Source organism: Spermophilus citellus, assembly GCF_964194105.1.
Source record: "Spermophilus citellus genome assembly, chromosome: 2".
NCBI lineage: Eukaryota > Metazoa > Chordata > Mammalia > Rodentia > Sciuridae > Spermophilus > Spermophilus citellus.
In genome coordinates, this window is record NC_138183.1 from 158467332 (window position 1) to 158486974 (window position 19643).

Consider the following 19643-nt stretch of genomic DNA (forward strand, 5'->3'; position numbering starts at 1 on the left):
ATTGAAAAAAATACCCTATTTTATAACATTTTGAGTTCTATTGCCCTAGGAAAGAGCCAGTATTTGAAGGCGGGTCCAAGGCGTGCCAGGGGCAGTCTCCTCCCCCTTCCAAACCTTCTTCCTCATTCCTTCCAGTGCCCTTGGCCCTTTGCTTCCCAGGACTGCTGGATGCAGATCCGCAGCAAGGAGTTTTGCTCTCCCGTGCCATCTGCATTGCTGGCTGTCCACTCCAACTACTGAAGGGACTGTCACCTTTTACAGTGTCCACGGTCTTAGGAAAATAAAAACGACCTCAAACCTCCAAGATCACTTCCTCTTTCAGAAAACTATTTGGTACAGGTAAGCAATATTATTCCTCTTTATTTAGAAATCCAAGTGTGGCAATTAGAGTTGATAAAAAGCTATCAAGAAGAGTTTTAAGTCCTTTCTCATCACTAAGGCAATCAGTAACAAGGAAATAAGTTTGAGCAGAAACTATTAAAAGAGTTTCACCTTAGGGCAGAGATTCTCCAACTTTTGGGTCTCTTGCCTGCTCTGCTCTCTTAAAATTATTGAGAACTCTCAGGAGTTTTTGTTTCCCTGGGTTATTTACTGCCTTACTATAATTTACTGTACTAGAAAGTAAAACTTGGAAATTTAAAAATTAGTTACATACTAATTTATCTTAAAATAATAGTAAGTATATTACACTATCATAATTGACATTTTAAAATTAAAGATAGCTATGTGTTCCAAGAGGGAGCCCAGTGTAAAAGAATAACTTCATTTTTCACTTTTGCAAATCTCTTTAGTGTCTGGCGTTACAGAAAACATAGGGAGTCTTTTTTGCAGTCTCTGTCACACAGAATGTAGCTCTGGTAAACTCTTTTGTATCCTCGTGAGAGAATAAGAAAGAAAAAGATAAATCATACCCTAGAATTATTATAATATAGCTTTGACTTTGCAAAACCTTGAGAATTGTTGCTTTAGAGTGATATAATAAATAAGCTTTTCTTTAAAGGAAGTCTCGACTCCAAATCAATTATACTAAAAGCAAGCAAACACCTGGCACAAGTATATCTGAAGGTATCTGTAATATCGCCTTTGGGCTGGGCTACCATTGAATAATATTATGACATTTCCCAGGAGAATTCCATTTCACAATAAGGGAAGGGCTGAATAACTCTATTTCAAAGTTGAATAACAAAAAATTAGGACATCCTTAAACCCCATTCTTTTTTTTTTTTTTTTGTATTCAGCTATTTCAAATTCTGTTAAATACTGCTTCAAAATGTCTTTTTCCCCTACAGTGTGTTCTTTTTATTGCTTATAAAACTAAATTCAGACTTCTCTATATGACTTCCAAAACCCTCCATAATCTTGTGTTCACTGCAATGCAGCAGAACTGTTCCACTACAGTAAAAAACGAGGTCCATTCAGTCCATCACCCACAACCACTTTGTTCTGGTTATCACATAAATGCTCTTCCATGGCACTCTCTACCTACCCTTAACCATGCCCTTCTCCCTCTGTTCAAATCTTGAGCACTCTTTGAGATTAAATTCAATTCTCTTTTTCACAAATAAGGCCATTTCAACTACATCAGTTCCATTTGACTTTTTACTTTACGTTTATATTTAGTAGTTGAGTCTATCTTTTATAATTAACTAACTAATTTCCTAGTTCATTCATTTTACCCTTATCTCTTCCACATCCGCATACACACATTCACAAGATGGCACAGTTTTCAAAAGCAAAATGTTATATAGAACAGAAAAGTTGGGTTTTGATCTTTTCTGTTGAGATGGCTCTCTACCTGATTGTAGGAAATTAATTATGTAGCATGCTTCCTCATTTCATCCCACATTCATCCAGAGAATTAGAATTTTTCAGAAAGGCACTAATAAAAACATTTTGGGGGGTTAGGGTTGTAGCTCAGAGGCAGAGTACTTGCCTAGCATGTGTGAGGCACTGGTTTTGATCATTAGCACCACATAAAAATGAAACAAATAAAATAAAGACATGCTGTCCATGTACAACTACAAAAAAATTATTTTTTATTTTTTTAAAGAATTCTAAAGAAAAGATAATCATAGTAGCTTTTAAAATTCAAGGCATTTTTACATTTAATCTAATACTGTGTTTTTAAACACATAGTGACTTAACAATGTTGGTTGTATTATAAGTAGCCAATAAATATATGTGCTGTGTCAGAATTATAAGGAAGTGGTCCCTGGGGCATTTGCCACAAATAAATGGTTGTTTCCTGGCAGCCTTAAGTAGAGTCTAGAACTGCAGAATGCTGAGGCTGGAAAAGACCTTCAAGCTTCACTATCCAACTTCCTTGTTGTCCAAATGAGGAAACTGAGACCCTCAGAGTTAAGTGACTTGCCTCAGACAAAATTGGAACTCTTGTGGCCTAATTTCTATCATGATATTCTGCCATCCATTCTCCTCTGGCTAGCTTTGAGAAAGTTATATAACTAAGACTTTATTTTTGTTTCAAAAAACCTGTTGTCACTACACATTCCTGGGAGGAGCTTTCTGAGGTGGTTTATAATTCTTTTCTTAAAAAAAAGTCAATAGCCCAAGAATCTTTAGATGAATGTTGAAAACATTTTATCCAATGGGAACTATAATTTTTATATACTAAAGTTGTGAAGCAAAGCAAAGGAACATGGATAAGGAAAGATAAGAGAAAAATTAGGAGGAGTAAAGGACAAGAACACAACACTTGTAATCATAAATGAATTGAGATCTAACAAAGTGGTAAGAAAAAAAACAAATGAAAAATTCAAAATTAGCACAAGAAATGAAAAAGAAACTATCAAGGAAAAAAAGAAGGAAGAGGATATTTTTAAAAGTCATTCTAGTTTTTTTTTTAATTTATAATCTTCCCTCATTTCTTTCTCTTTCTCCTTTGCTTTTAGACAGAGGAAAAGGTTGTTTGGTTTTTTGTTTTTTTTTTTTTCCAGTACTGAGGATAGAACTCAGGGGTGCTCTACCACTGAGCTGCACAGGGTCTTGCTAAGTTGCTGAAGCTGGTCTCAAATTTGTGATCCTCCTGCCTCAACTTCTAGAACCGCTGGGATTACAGACCTGTGCCACCACGCCCAGCAGTGGAGGAAAAGTTTTAAGAAAGAAAAAGGAAATTCTATTAATAATTTTTATACTATTATCTTGGCAACAAGCAAATATTTATTCATTTAATATTTATTTAACTCTTACTATGTTGTAAGCTCTTTCCAGGTGTCGAAGATTTGGGGGGAAAAGAATGACGTTTTCTAAAGAAATTCAGACTAAAACTAGGCAAACCTGCCTGGAATCAAAGTAATGTTAATTCAGGGTAGTAAGAGTTATTTCAGAAGCCCGAACAGGGAAGAGAGGAAAGGGGGCTCTGAATAGAGAATGACCAGCTAGGAGTAGAGGAGTAAGGAAGGTTTGCCTAGAGGAGATATTAAGGCATGAAGGAAAGAAGAGTTTGGTGGATGAACAAAACAGAGGAATTCTGACCTGGTGGGGGAATTACTCTGGTAATAATATGTAACGTTGGAAAGTCTGAAAGCAAGAAAACTTAAGTTTACTTAAATACTAAAATAGAAGATGTGAGAAGTGTTGAGGCTTGATTTAAAACAGTGCTGGCAATATGAAGAGGCGATACCAAATTTTAGAGACATTTCTGAATCAGAATCTCATGTTATCAGATAAGAAAAAGGTTAGACAAAGGAATCAAGATTGACTCCCTGGGCTGGGGTTGTGGCTCAGTGTTAAGAGCCCTTGCCTAGCATGCGTGAGGCACTGGGTTCAATACCTGGCACCACATAAAAATAAACAAATAAAGTAAAGGTATTATGTCCATCTATAACTAAAAAAAAATATTTTTAAAAAAAGATTGACTCCCAGGTCTTGAAAAGTTATTTGGATATGCTTTGGAAGATAATTCATTAGCTATCTTACCATTCAAATTGGATTGGAAGCTAGAACTTGACATTTGTGAATTATGTATTCTCCAACAACTACCATGCTCCTAAACTTGTTATGTTGCTTCCTAAAAGTAGTTTGGGATAGCTTTCTTTCTCCCCCATCCCCACATTCTGTCCTGGGTTTTACTAACTTACCTTCTGCTATCTTCAGTTGGTTTGTGTAAATTGTTCTAGAGTGACAACTTCCTAATTTCCAAATTCAGTGAACTTATTCAAGATTGTATCCAAATTATGGGCTCTGCAGCTTCTGAGTTCAAAGAGCCTCTCCTAGAAATTCCTGAGAACCTTGGCTTATGTGTCACATCCCTCTTAGATTTGCAAAACTGAACTAAATGTTTTTCCACTTAGGCTGTTTTTCATTCTTTCTCTTCATTGCTAATGAGGTAGTCAATCACTCAACAAATTGCCAGTCAGAAACTTTAAAGTCATCCTCAGTTCCTCCTCTTCCTATTGACTCACAACCAATCCAAAAAAAAAAAAAAAAAAATCCTGCTATTGAATTCACTACCTTAGTTTATGGCCTCATCAACTTCTATTAAAATTGCTTCCACAGATATTGCTCAGTGGTAGAGCATTTGCCTTGTAAGCATGAGCTCCTGAATTCAATCCCCAGCAACACAAAAAATTAATAAATGAAGTTGCTTTTGAAGTTGCCTCTGTCCCAGACTTGCCCAATGGAATCCATTCTCCATAATGCTACCAGAGTGAGCTTTTAAGTCATCAATTTAACTTTCTTTCTCCTGCTTAAAATGTCCTTTTTTAAGTGAAAAAAAAAAAAGAAAAATTTAACCTCTTTAGCTTGTTAAACAAAGCTTTTGTAACCTGACTATCCTTCCCAGGTTTTTGTCAAGGCAACTACATACACTGTAAGTTCTGTTTTCTGTGAATTGAATCAAGCAAAATCAAACAAATGTAATATAAAAATGATAATCTTGGAATAATAAATGGAAATAATGTGAATTCTTTCAAATTAAATAGTTTATCTAGAATGACATAATATCAAAGCCAGCAAGCCAAGGGAGTTAACTGTTACATTACTATACACATGGAAGTGTCTCTTATATCTTGTAAAATTATCTGCCTCCACATCAAAATCATATAAGTTAATCTATTCTTTATATATCTCAAAAGTTCTTAAGAAATCCAGATTATTATTGTGGTATGTTTTCAACATAACAAGTTTAAATATTTTTATATCTGGTAACAACCTTATCAACATGTTAAGTGGTATTATTACTGCTTGTTCTAAAAACATCTCCAAATATTAAGTTGGAACAGAAGTTAGATGCAAGAAAAAGAAATGTCAAAGTACCATCATGACAAGCTGTGTGGACAAAGCATTCTATAAACCAGTAGTAATCATGCCTGGAGAGTAGATAAAAAAGAACATATACACTTTGGTGGTAACAGCATGCACTACAAGAATATCTCTTCCCATGCTTTTACATTTGTTCCCAAGGAAAAAATAATCTCATACTTATGTGAGGTCTTCAGAGACACATCCTTCCTGGAATGTGATTACACTTGCATTATTTATGATGAGGCCTCAAACAACCCTCCCTGCTTGCTAGCCTTTGTTTACAAGGTCCTTCTTTGTGGACACTCTCCCCTGGCCTTGAAAATACTGCCTCGCCTTTAAGGCCACACAGTCATCACTTTCTCTGAGAAGTCTTCTCCAATACCACCAAATGGAGGATCTCTTGTAAATTCAGCCCTTACAGTGTTCATTAAACTATTTCATAACTGTGTATTTGTCTCCCTCACTAGCATCTGGATCACTGGAGGACAGGAGCAAATTTTCATATGTGGGTGTTTCATTAGCTTCTGACCCCAAACCTGATGCATAGTGAATACTCTCTGACTGATGAAAGAGTTTAAAAATTATGTAGTAGAGCCAGGCATGGTGGCACATGCCAGCTACTCAGGAAGAAGGATTTCAAGTTTGAGGCCAGCCTGGGCAACTTAGCAAGACCCTGTCTCAAAATTTAAAATAAAATAAAATTTTAAAGGAGCTAGAGATACAGCTTGGCAGTAGAGCATGTCTGGGTTCAATTCCCAGTACTGAAAAAAAAAAAAATTCTATAGTAATTAGTTTATTCTTACGGGAGTTAAAAATAGCTATCTTATTTTTAAGGTGACTGTGTCCTTCTCTGTTAGTTAATTTAATCCAATTCCTGCTCATGTTGCTCAGTACATTTCAAGTGAATTACTTCAATAAATATGTAAATTAAAAGTGGAAAAGACCAACTGTAGTCATTATTTCACCCATTTATAACCAATCAAAATAGAGTCCCGGCATAACAAATGTCTGCCAAAATGAATTCTGACACTGATAACAGGAACTGTGTTAAGTAATAAAGCGATAAAAATGAATAAAGAAAATGCCCTCATGGAGCTCACAATCTAACTATTATAGGTCTGATTTTTAATCTTAAAGTTTGTTTACTTTTAGTAAAAACAAATGTCTAGATTTATCTCAGAAGCTTTTTTATCCTCTGTTTTATTATTTTCTTCTCAATCTCCCTTATCCCCCATTTTAAGAAATTGATAATTCTAAACGATTTGTCTTCATTTTATTTACATAAAATACATTTACTAACTATTCACATTTGGATGTAAGGAACTGAACCTAGATGAAATTGTTCAAAGCTCACCAAGTAACAAAGTATTTTAGGATAGCTTAATTTGAATTAAGTTTTTTCAACTCAGTTTTAATTTCTTGTTTCCTCTACTATATATGCTTGCTTGAACTCAGATTTTCTAGAAAAAAAATTGAGTAAGTTCTTTACATATGAGCACAGATTTATAAGTACTCCCCTATATACCATTGTTTTGATCAGTTTTCTATGATTGTAACAGTATACTTGAGACTAAGTAGTTTATTAAGAAAAGAAATTTATTTGGGCTCACAGTTCTAGAGACTGGAAAGTTCAAGATTGGGTAGCCACGTTTGATAAGGGCTTGCCCTTCAACTCATAATAAAAAGGAGAAGGGCAAGGGACAAAACACAAATGAAGGACTTATTTTAACAACTCACTCATGTGAGAAAAGCACCAATGTGCTCTGCCTCCATTAGGTCCCACCTCCCAATATTGCCACATTGGGGACTAAGCCTCAACATGATTTTTGGTGGGGACAAATCATTGATGACTATGATTTTGCCACCTTGCTTGGAGCCCCAACTGTAACCACCCTCAGGAGCACAAAGCACTTCTAAACTTCAGAGAAGAGCTTCCTGATCTTTTTTTTTTTTTTTTTTTTTTTTGGGTGTAGGAAAGTTCTAAGTTTTCCTCTGAAAGTTCAGTATTTGAGTTTTTTGAAATAAAGTAGCCATAGATAGATTAAGAGGAGAAAAAGCCGTAACAGACTTCCTAACAAGCTAGTGAAGCCTGTAGCCCTTTCTCAGAACAACGTATTTACATCTGTAAAATTAAATACTTAGAGTCAGGCACAGTGGCCACACGCCTGTAATCCCAGCGACTCAGGAGGCTGAGGCAGGAGGAGCCCAAGTTCAAAGCCAGCCTCAGAAAAACTGAGGTGCTAAGCAACTCAGCAAAACCCTGTCTCTAGATAAAATACAAAATAGGGCTGGGGATATGGCTAAATTTTCGAGTGCCCCTGAGTTCAATCCCTGGTACCAATAAATAAATAAATAAATACTTAGACTTACAAAGGAAACTCATTCTATTAAAGCTGAGTTACAACAATTTAATCAAAATTTAAAATAGATGTGATTTTTAACACATTAAACAAGATCTCTTGGTGAGACTAATAACTTCTGTAATTTCAAAATAGAGCTTAAGCCGTATTTCAAGATCTCTGTAACAATTGAAACAACAGGAAATGTGTGTTTCTATTAGTGACAGTCACAGATGCCACTGATAATTCTGTGGTTTGTTTCCTGCACAAATAATCGGAAGAAGGCTAAATTTCAGTCAGAAGTTGGTTAACATAAATATGTATTTTTCCCATTCAAGTTCATAGATTTCTCATACTTAGAACCCTTAATCCATGACAAAATACTGGAAGGATACACACCATATTGGAGTGGGATAAGGTGGGGAAGAGTTAAGAGCAAAAAGAAGCAATTAGAATTTTTTCAAATTCTGTATTGTTTGATATTTTTACAGAAAGGTCATATTTAGGTACTATTTATGTAAAAACATGGTCTAATCCAGACTCCATATCCAAAGCTGCTGCTGCTGCTCAAAGAAAAGGCCATCAAATGCCAGAGCCTTTCAACCTTCCCTGCCCCTGCCCCAACCCTCTGGTGGAAAAGCCATTTTTATCATTGCCTCGATTTTAATACTTTGCCAATGAAGTTGTGAACCTTTGGCTTCTCATTCGTGGGAACCCATTTGTTATAAGACAGGAATGAACAAGTCCCTAGTTAAAGAACAGGATTAGATGTGTTTCTGGTATCCTCATTTGCAGTATGTTTATAAGGATAATATGTTTATATTAACCAATGAACACTAGGACAATTAATTCAGTTCAATTGTGAGCCATTTTTCCATAATAATATTGTTTAATCTGAAAGTGCTTTTTCTATTCCAAATATCTGATGATTCTTAAGAGAATGTTTAAACATGGGTACTCATACTGAGTGATAAACTGACTTCTAAATTTGCAGGTAGACCAAGATAACAATAAAAGTTTCCTTTTATATAAAAAGAACAATCATTGCCTCTTAACAACAGATGACTCTTTGCTTCCATTAGGAATAAAGATGGCTGCCGCGCCCACAGAAAATAATTATATCAACTTTGTGGAAATGACATTTATTGATGATACACTTTACTTCAAAGGTTAGTCATAAAGCAATAGGACAAACATATTTGAGGCTTAGATAAATGTATTCAACTAGAAAGGTTGTGAGGTAAACTATTAAGTAATTCCTTTTTGTCACCAGATTCCATTGTAATATTAAGATCTCTCTTCTCTCAAAAAATTTGAATCTCTAGAAATTAACCACAACACTTCCAAAGTCCCAGTACTAGTTCCCAGCACATGTCTTAGCGCTTTAATTAGTAGTAGCCCACTCTCAAGGTGGCAGCAGGTACACATCCTGCAAGTCCCACAAAACTGGGTACATGGAGGAAATACTATCTCCTAAAGCAAATTGGTAGATTAATGTTTTGAATAACCAATAAAAAAATAATAAATTAAAAAAAAAGATTATGAAATCCCCTGAATATAGAGTTTTGTAAGTGAGTTATACCATCTTATGTAAATGTATTGAATAAAAATTCATTCTTATGATTACTCTTTCATGAGCAATTTGATTTCAATAGGAAGTTTAGCTTCATTTGAAAGCTTCATAAAAAATTCTTAGGTGACTTTCCATTTGAGCAATAAATTTAAGAATAAAACTTATGACTTTATAAAATTTATCTTTAGTTATGTATTGAACTTTATAAATCCTAAACTTAAGTTTTAAATCTAACTTATCTAGCAACACATTAAGTCTAATGAGCTTCATTTTATCAGCCTTTTGGATGATAATAAAATATTTTTTGATGGAGGCCAACAAAGGCCACCAGAAAAACAGACGTTAAAGATGAACAGAGTCATCAAAGGCTAGGGTAAGAGGAAATTCTGTGTAGAAATATATAATTTAACATTTTTTTTCTCCTTTTTCTCTCCTTTAGCTGAAGACGATGGTAAAATATAAATATATTTCTCCTTATTTGTAAAGTAGGTGGCTCAGCCTTGGCACATCCACATCACTCTTGTCAGCTGGGAGACACTGTCCACATGGTACCAACCTATTTGAGAAGGCATCATTCCTCAAAGAAATGTGGAGTGAACAGCACAGAATCGGAACGAAGATAACCATAAGGGATACGAAAAGAACCACTATAAAATTTGCTTCCTACACCTTAGGAATTTCTAACTCTTAGAAGCTACAAAATAGACCTTACCTATTACACAGGTCCTAAGATTATCAGGGAGGCATAGATTGTCTGGAGGGAATAGGAAAAGGAGATCAATGTAAGAGAATTGTCCAAAATCAGTGTCTCCCTTCTTAAACCTCCTCTCTTAGAAGTGCTTTGGGGAAAAGTCTAGGAAGTTCCCATGGGAAAGAGTATTCTGGAAGTCAAGAACCTAAAGGGGCTGGGGTTGTGGGCTCAGCAGTAGAGTGCTCACCTAGCACATGTGAGGCCCTGGGTTCAATCCTTAGCACCACATAAAAATAAATTAATAAAAAATAGGTATTGTGCCAAACTACACCAAAAAAATAAAATATTTAAAAAATAAAAAGAACCTAGGGATGGGTAATGTAAGCAGACCACATTGAAAGGCCAAGATATGAAAGGAAACATGGCATATATGAGGAACTAAGGGTAATTCGGGATAGGAGTAGAGTGGGAGGAGGAGAACAACGAGAGAAGCTAATGAGAAACAGGGTGCAGATTAAGAAATTCTCTTATGCCAGGGTAAGGGATTTGGACCTTGTCTTGGGGGTAATAGAAATTTACTAAGCACAGGACTAATTTCAGAACATTTCAGAGTGTGGTTCATGTATATGGCTAGATGCAGCCTGATGACACTAGAATCTCCAATTTCTTCTTTCCTGTAACTCTATCATCCCCTAGTTGTTTGACTCATTCTTACTATTCAAAATCATCATACTTCCTGGGTCTATAACCCAGTTATCAAGAAAGGTCATTAAAGGAAGACCAGCCCATTCCTTTTAAAGGCTTTACTTGGAAGCTATACACATCAATTCCACTCATATTCCATTGACTAGACACATGGCCACACCAACTGCAAGAAATCTGGAAAATATATTTTTATTCTGGGTGGCCATGTGCCTCATTAGAATTCAGGGATAACAGGATAATCTTTTAAAATATCCTTCTAGCTTCAGTATAATGAATTGATGGTGTAGGATGAGGATGTGGGGGATAAAAAAAAAAAAGGAAGATAACAGTTAAGGGACTGTTATTTTAGTCTCTAAACGAAATTGTGTGGAGTGACAATGAGAAGCTGCAAATGGATTTTAGAAATACTTGAAAGAACCAATAAGACATTATTTGGGGTTAGACTTGAAAGGGGATATAGAGTAAGGCAGAAAAGATGATGCCTACTTCCCCCACCACTACCCCTGAACCAGAAAGCATCAATTAGGTTTAGCAGCAGAAAGTTTGGTGATTGTAGTGAAAGCAGATTGATAGAGAAATGGAGGCAGAGGCAGATTTCAATAAGTAAAAGAGTAAATGGAAAGTAAAGAAATGATACAGACAATTCTTGCCAGAAGCTTGGCTGTTCAAAGAGGGAAAGTAGGCTATAGGTGTACAGTGAGGTGGGCTTGATGGAGGAATTTTAAATATCAAAGAGCTTTAGGTTTTTCTGATTTTAAAAATAATGTGTTTGTGCATAATGTGTCAAAAGGCATTCTACTGCCATGTATAACTAACTAGAACAAATTACAAAATAATCTGTTTATTATGATTCATTCTAACAAAGAAGATGCTTTCTGGCCTTGATCTTCAAGGCTGTAAGATGCAATGTGGTGCTGGTCCCTTCAACAACAGCACTCAGAAGCCAGGCTTGGAGTTTTGTAGTCAAAAGATTAAGGAGTTCAAGATGTAAAATACCAACATAAAAGATAGACAAAATGGATTTGACTGCATAGGGAAGGAAGAGAAGATTAGGAAGAAAATATTTTTTTTTTTTTAGAGAGAGAGAGAGAGAGAGAATTTTTTTTTATATTTATTTTTTAGTTCTTGGCGGACACAACATCTTTGTTGGTATGTGGTGCTGAGGATCGAACCCGGGCCGCACGCATGCAAGGCGAGCGTGCTACCACTTGAGCCACATCCCCAGCCCAAGGAAGAAAATATTAGAGTCAGGAGACTGGAGGACTTAGTGAAGTCTGAGAATATGTGTAGTTGGAGTAAAAGCATAAACAAACCAGAAGGACAGGAAACTAATCAGAAAGTGGATATCTGAAGTGAACATTTCAGAGGGTGGTTCTGAGTAGTAACAGGCAACAGTGAGCCTCTGGAAGCAAGCTAAAAACAACAGTCAACTTGATCATAGCCACTTCTGGAACAGAAGATTATAATCGATATTGAAAATAGAAGTGTACAGAGGGTCTATTTATACACTTAGAAAAATATATTTTAATAACATTTAATGTATATTGTAGACAACCTGGAATCAGATTACTTTGGCAAGATTGAACTTAGACTCTCAATCTTAAGAAATTTGAATGACCAAGTTCTCTTTGTTGATCGGAAAGAGCAACCTGTGTTTGAAGATATGGCTGATAGTGACATTTTAGGTATGTTTTTTTGTATCTTCAAATTCAGAGATAATGATTTCTTCTCATTCCATTTTACTGCCTACATATTTCTATACAAGACCCAATCCTTATATAAAAAGCCATAGATGTAATAATAATTTCTCCTATAAAACACTTTATGAGTTAGCGTGAAAAATTTGATCTAATAAACACATTGCTGGAGTTTACATCATTCTGCATCTACATTTGGATCACCAATCCCTTCATTTTAATTGTATTAACTGTATAAGATCTCTATAGAGTTGGATCCTTAATCCTTGCTGGTTATAGCTGAAAATATTGATAACATTTGGTAACATTTTAAAACTCAAAATTAAACATTAATATGCAAGCATTTCAAATGAGTCAGTCTTCTACCAAAAACTTCAAAGATTGTCTTAGAAAATGAGTAAATTTATTGAGCCTCTTAAGGTATGAATTCCACATATCAGAGTTTGGGACCAGGTTGAAGTAGTGAATGTACATTCTTGAAAAACATGGAACTTATACCTTAATAAATATATTTTAATCATCTAATTAGCATTCAAAAGCTAAAAACAATCTTAGAATTCAGAATATATTTAACATGTTCAAAAAGTTGTCTCATATGTGTTGTACATACACTTAAATGTGTTTTAAAGAGGCCTGGTATGGATAATTATGAATATAATGCACTCCACTATTGTCATGTATGTAAGAAATAAATTTAAAAAGAAAGAAGAAAAAAGAGGCCTGGTATGTAGCTCAGTGATAGACTGCTTACCTTGCAAACACAAGACAATCATTCCACCCCAAGTACTGCAACAACAGCAACAACAACAAACATCTTTTAAATGTGTTTAAGGAATCTGGCCAGCTGTGTGTAGTCCCCTTTTGCTCTCTGGTCAAATCTCAGAGTGCAGAATTGGCAGTGGGTCTAAGAACTGTTCTTTGGTTACATTTCCAAAATATCAATGCACAAAAATTCTTCTAACTAGTATTCTCATTTATTAATGTTTATTTCAGGTAATGAACCCCGAACTACATTTGAAATATACATATATAAAGATAGCCAACCTAGAGGTCTGGCTGTAGCCATCTCTGTGAAGTGTGAGAAATATTACACTCTTTCCTGTGAGAACAAAAATATTTCTTTTAAGGTAAGACTGAGCCTGACTTTGTTTTTAGCCATATTAATGGACAAAATTAGAAAACTCAAATATCCTCAGTTCAGCCTTTGATCTAGAACAGAAAGAGCAAGAAACAGAACCATTGAGATGGACAGTTAACAAAAAATTGTCAAACTCTTCAACCTCTTGCTGTAACACTATGGTTTTTCTGATCCTGTCACAGAACAAATAGGCACACTTGTTTCATAACCTGAATGTCTTAATAGCCAACCTGTATACAAATAGTATTATAGAATAAGTATATGAATTATAAATTCATTTAGTAGTAGCTAAACTCTTGCTACATAGATTGAAGCTAATTGTCCTGGAAATCTGCTACTTTTTAAACTATGATGAAGATGTTTTAATCCCTAATTGTTCTGTTCTTGCTTCTTAGCCTAAGTCTTAGCCACATCCTTCAGTTTTCAGTTGATGTATCTTATTTTTAACATTGATCTAATTGAATAAAATTAATAAGATCAGCTGTAAAATAATGCTATGATTTTCTCAAAGTCAAATTCAAAATATTTTTGGCCATTACTTTTTTCTCCATTATTCTCCATTATTCTGTATTATTTTTCTCTGTTTTCTGTATCATTGTTAGATAAACAACTATTAACTATAGCTACAGACTGCGCCAGAAAATTTCTTCCCAATGAGAAAAGCCAGAGGTTGCTGACAAATTGACAGTTCTTTAAAGGAGAATCACATGTTGTAAAGACTCTGAGTAGGAGAACCACTGTCAGAATCACCACTCCCAATGAAAAAAGTTAGGGTATGACCTCAGTGGAGAGGCCAAGGGGCAACTTGAAAGAAAAAAAAAAAGCTATTCTAAAATATAATCCATTTAAGAACAGTGTGCAACAGATAAAGCCTCCAGACAAATTTCTGAGCCATTCCCTTTTTACTAGAGTGAACCCCTTCAGATGGCAATTTACAGTTCCTACCCCAGAAGCTTAGTTATCATATTGGAATTTGAGGCCTGGAATGGAAGGGCAGAGTGAAAAGGATTAAGCAGTTAAGTGAACAAGAAAATTGGAAGGGAAAGAAATGGCCAACCTCAGGCTTTGTGGGTAGAAGAAAACTACTTCAGCTGAAGAGGCAGATTCAGAATCTGAGATAATATGGAATTTCACATGAATTCTTGTTGAGAGAGACTGACTAGGGTATTAAGATCAAATGCTTGGAATGTAGTAGAAATTGGAACAAATCCAGGTTTAGAAGACCCTGAAGCTTATACAATTTTTGTGACCCATTTAAAGAAATAAAATATAAAATTATATTTTATAAAGTATAAAATATTTATAAAATATAAAACAGAGGCATAAACTACAATTTATTTAGGGTTTTTTTTTTAAATGAGGGTCTTAGGCCTTGCTGGCACTGTGGAACACACCTTAATTCCAGCAACTTGACCGCCAGGACAGGAGGATTGCAAGTGCCAGGTCTGCCTTCAAAACTTAATGAGACTCTGATTCAAAATTTAAAAAAATAAAAAAGTACAAGAGGCAAAGCTCAGTGATAAAGCATCCCTGGGTTCAATCCCTAGCACTAAAAAAAGAAAAGAGGGCCTTAGAAGAGAAACTTACATGTGATCAGTATCCTGACATTGAAGCTTCAATAGCTTCTTAGGGAATTTATTTCTGGAAGGAACTCAGTAAATATTAATTGAATGGATGGATGGGGAAAAAAAGGGAAGGGGAGAGGAAGGGAAGAGAGGTGAGGTGGGAGGAGTATGCTAGGACCAGTATTAGCTCCTGTTCTTTAATCCCTTTTCCTCCACTAATAATAATCTTAGAGGAGGTTACCATAGGGTCTAGATAATAAGACATGTCTGGCTGCCATTTTAAGCTCACCTTTCTGTGTTAGCTATTAGCTCTGAATTTCTTTGCACAAGAACATTTACAACACCAAGAGGGCTTTTCTTCAGGAATTACTATCAGTACCTGTTTCTCACCTATATATCCAGACTTTGCAGTGGAATCAGAAGTATACAAAAGAGCTGATGTTAGGTCCAGTTTAACTTTACCTGCATCCTATTCATCCCTCCTCATATAAAGGATCTTTGGCCCTTAGAGCATGTGTTTCACCAGGTAGCCTTTCAAGTTGTGGATCTCCAAGGTCACTCTATCAATTTGCCGTGTACTTTCCCTGGGATGACTTTAAGTGGCCATGACCAAGACACAGGAAAATTCCAAGGATTTTCTTGTCTCACTTCTGAAATGTGATATTGAAAAATGATTAAAGAGATCACCTATTTTATCCACACTCCCACCTTCAACTATAATTTTCCACGCTAGGCTTGATCTAACAAGTTCATTTTCCTCTGTGATATTACTAAAGCTTTTGATACTTTGGCCAAGAATTGTTTCTTACTTATACATTAGACTTCAGCTTAGTCCCAGATTGACTCCTACAATTTAAGGTTTCTTCCTATATTGTGGTTTGCTGTAGACAGCTGCAAAAGAAGATATCAGTGACGGAACTAATTTCTACTGTTATCAACTCAGGATCCTCACTTGTTGGAGGAAAGGGTTATATAACTAAGTTGGAAGTACTCGTCTCCACCAGTGCTCCAGAGTCTTCAAGGCATCTTAGGAGGAAGGTGGATTGATGCTATTTTAATTCTAAAAGTTTATTCATCAGGCCCTACGATGATGAGAATCTTTGCTACTATGGGGTCAAAATTTAATACAAAATGTCTACTGGTTCCAGGATTAACATGGAAGAAACTTGGACAGTTCCCACATTTTCTAGTCTATGCTGAATAGTAAACATGGTGCAATACTAGGAAATGTGGGTACTACTTACAGTTAGATGACCAGCAGGATTATAGTTGCAATTAATCTAACCATTCCTCACAAGACCCTGTCCTCTGGTTAAAAGATACAGGAATCGGGCTGGGGATGTGGCTCAAGTGCTAGCGCGCTTGCCTGGCATGCATGCGGCCCGGGTTCGATCCTCAGCACCACATACAAACAAAGATGTTGTGTCCGTCATAACTATAAATAAATAAATAAATAAATAAATAAATAAATAAATATTAAAAAAAAAAGATACAGGAATCAATGTGTGCCTTTCAGGGCATACAGCTCAGCCAAGTAGGCTATATTCATGATAAAAATTCAAGACCACTCTGCACCAGTATGCTTCACAGAGAAAAAGTCAAGGGCTGTTGACTGAGCCAGTATAGCAGGGATATACAAGAACCCAGGACCCAGCCTTAAGAACAACTATTGTATCTAATTATAGTAAATTGTAGTTTTAGGATCCAGTGAAAGAAGAGATTGAGATTTTTGGCATATCCTGCCTCTCAGAATTGTCTCAGACACTAGAGCTACCAAGGTTTATAAAAGGATGTTTTTGTCAGCTTTTTGTTGCTGTAACCAAAATACCCAATAAGAATAACTTAGAGAAGGAAAAGTTTATTTTGGCTCACAGTTTTTGAGGTTCAGTTCATGATTGGCCAGCTCCACTATTCTGGGCCCAAAGTGGGCAGAACATCATGGCCGAAGTACATGGTTAAGGAAAATTACTCAGCTCATGGTAGATAGAAAGCAGGGGGTGAGGCAAAGCACCAGGGACAAAATATAAACTCCAAAGGCATATCTCCAGTGACCTACTTCCTTTAGCCACACCCTACCTGTCTATAGTTACCACCCAGTAAGTCCATTCAATTTTTTTTTAATGGTTGTTAGGATTGAACCTGGGCTTTGTACATGCTAGGCAATTGCTCTACCACTGAACCAAAGCTCCAGCCCTGTCTATTCAAATTATTAATCTACCTAATGGATTGACCCACTAATTAGGTTATAGCTCTCATAATCTAATCATTTCACCTATGATCATTTTCCTACATTAGCAGGAGCTGTGGGAGTACATCTTATAAGCTGTAACAGAGGAGGTCATCAATATCTTTAGATGTGAATGATTGGAGGAGATAGGAACTGATATTAGCTCCAAAAGGTGTGGTCTTTGCTAGAACTCCATTTCATCTTGAGCAGATGTGGGCTCCACTTAATGGAAGTGGAGAGAAGGAAGCTATCCAACAATAGGGAAACCAGGAAGTCTGAATGTAGATGTGTATTCATGGTGGAAAAGAGTCAGAGTGGACAGGAAGAATGGGAGGTTAGAAATTAAGGAGAGGAGATCAATACTTCTATATTTAGAGATTCTTTTTCTTAACTTTCAAGAAGAAATACTATTTTAGTTCTGTTCAATAGTATATTTCTAAATAAACTGCATATATTCAAATTGCTCATATCCTAAAAAAGTTAGTTAATTTTGTGTTCTTTTTCTCTATAGGAAATCCATCCTCCTGATAATATTAATGAGACAAAAAGTGACATCATATTCTTTCAGAGAGCTGTTCCAGGACATGATGATAAGAGGCAATTTGAATCTTCATTGTATGAAGGATACTTTCTAGCTTGTAAAAAAGAGAAAGATCTTTACAAACTTACTTTGAAAAAACAGGATGACTCTAGAGATAAATCTATAATGTTCACTGTTCTAAACAAGAACTAAACATTAAAATTTGTTTTCTTAGTTTTTTAATTGATTTTATTTTTTAAATACCCAACAGCAGAATGCATTACAATTCTTATTACACATATAGAGCACAATTTTTTATATCTTTGTAAAGTGTGTTCATGCCAATTCATGTATTCATACATGTACTCTGTTTTTTTGCATTACAATTCTTATTACATATATATAGCACAATTTTTCATATCTCTGTTTGTATATAATGTTTTCTGAATTTTTGTGTTTCAGAAAGATTGTAAGAGTTTATGAGCTTTATCATAGTCCTTTGTGTTGCTATAGCGAAATATTGGAGGCTGAGTAACTTATAAAGAGGTTTAGTTGTCTCATGATTCTAGTACCTGGAGGATCAAAATAGCATGTTGCTAGCATCCTGCTAAGGGCATCCCTTGACTGTGTCAAAACATGGTAGGGAAGTGGAAGAGAAATAGCCACAGACAGAAGGTGCCAAACACATGGATTAGACTCACTTTATAATAATTTACTCTTGAGAGGGGGGCGTTGGTTCATTCCAAAGTTGGGTCCTTCATGATCTAATCATTCCCCACCAAACCCACCTTTAAGGTTGTACCACCTCAATTTTGTTACCTCAGAGACCAAAAGCTTACAGCATGAACCTTTAGGAAACAAACCATATACGAACCATAGCAAGCCTATACATGTAGTGATGAAATAAAATTAACAAAGATCTCAAAATGCATAATTTAAAAATGAGTAAGTGGTGCCTAGGGATGAATGCAGCTCAGTAGTAGAGCACTTGCCTAACATGTGAGACCCGGGGTTTGATCCCCAGCATTGTAATGAAAATAAATAAGTTGGTTGGGGTGTAACTCAGTGGTAGAGCACTTGCCTAGCTCGTGTGTGACCCTGGGTTCAGTCCCTAGTACTGAAAAAAAAAAAAAAGTCTCCCAGAACTGAATTATCTAAGTGAATAAAATATTTTTACAATATAAAAAATGCAGGCTGGGTCTGGGGCTCAGCAGTAGAGCACTCGTCTAGCAAGTGCAAGGCCCTGAGTTCGATCCTCAGCACCACATATAAATAAATAAATAAATAAAATAAAGGTATTATGTCCAACTACTTCTAAAAATAAATGTTTAAAAATAAATAAAAATGCATAGTTTTAAGATAATACAACATTGTGCTGAGCATGGTGGTGCACGACTGTAATCCCAGCGGCTCAGGAGGCTAAGGCAGGAGGATCACAAGTTCAAAGTCAGCCTTAGCAAAAAATAATGCACTAAGCAACTCGGCAAGATCCTGTCTCTAAATAAAATACAAAAAAAGGGCTGGATGTGGCTCAGTAGTTAAGTGCCTCTGGGTTCAATCCCTGGCACCAAAAAATAAATAATAAAATATATATACCATTGTGTTGGTACATATATTGTACTCAATAGAATTGGTTTGAATCTTTTGGGTTATTGGTCCTAAGAATGAAAGATTTTGATATTTGACTTGTTTTTGGTGGGGAGGGATGGATATTGAACTCAGGGGTACTTTACCACTGAGTTACATCCCCAGCCCTTTTGTTTTTTATTTTGAGACGGGGTCTTACTCAATTGGTAAGGCTAACCTGGAACTTGCAATCCTTCTGCCCAGACCACCCAAATTGCTGGGATTACAGGTGTGCACCACAGATCTGGCCTTGGATTTTAAAAAATATCCTTAACATTATTGAACTTTCTGGGACCCTTC

General features: G+C 35.8%; 2 protein-coding genes across 5 annotated transcripts in view; one reads left to right on the top strand and one right to left on the bottom strand.

The window, feature by feature from the left end:
* Positions 1–19643, bottom strand: part of SDHD (succinate dehydrogenase complex subunit D) — a 98842-nt gene that overhangs the window by 43224 nt on the left and 35975 nt on the right. Inside the window, exon 1 of one of the 4 annotated variants that reach the window (XM_081266048.1) lies at positions 14993–15050. The exons of the other annotated variants lie outside the window; for them this stretch is intronic. The gene's annotated coding sequence lies outside the window, so the exon portion shown is untranslated. Of the gene's footprint in view, positions 1–14992; positions 15051–19643 lie in introns of those variants that run through there. 4 annotated transcript variants of the gene reach the window in all.
* Positions 86–17949, top strand: IL18 (interleukin 18). Its single transcript, XM_081266211.1, has 6 exons — positions 86–339; positions 8684–8770; positions 9614–9625; positions 12121–12255; positions 13261–13394; positions 17709–17949. Exons 2-6 carry the CDS (start codon positions 8692–8694, stop codon positions 17928–17930), a joined length of 582 nt encoding a protein of 193 aa, XP_081122337.1. The 5' UTR covers positions 86–339; positions 8684–8691; the 3' UTR covers positions 17931–17949.

Coding starts and splice junctions, on each gene's coding strand:
- IL18 (XM_081266211.1), top strand. CDS start 8,692: ATGGCTGCCGCGCCCACAGAAAATAATTATATCAACTTTGTGGAAATG. Junction 12,256..13,260: donor GGCTGATAGTGACATTTTAG/GTATGTTTTTTT, acceptor TGTTTATTTCAG/GTAATGAACCCCGAACTACA. Junction 13,395..17,708: donor ACAAAAATATTTCTTTTAAG/GTAAGACTGAGC, acceptor TTTTCTCTATAG/GAAATCCATCCTCCTGATAA.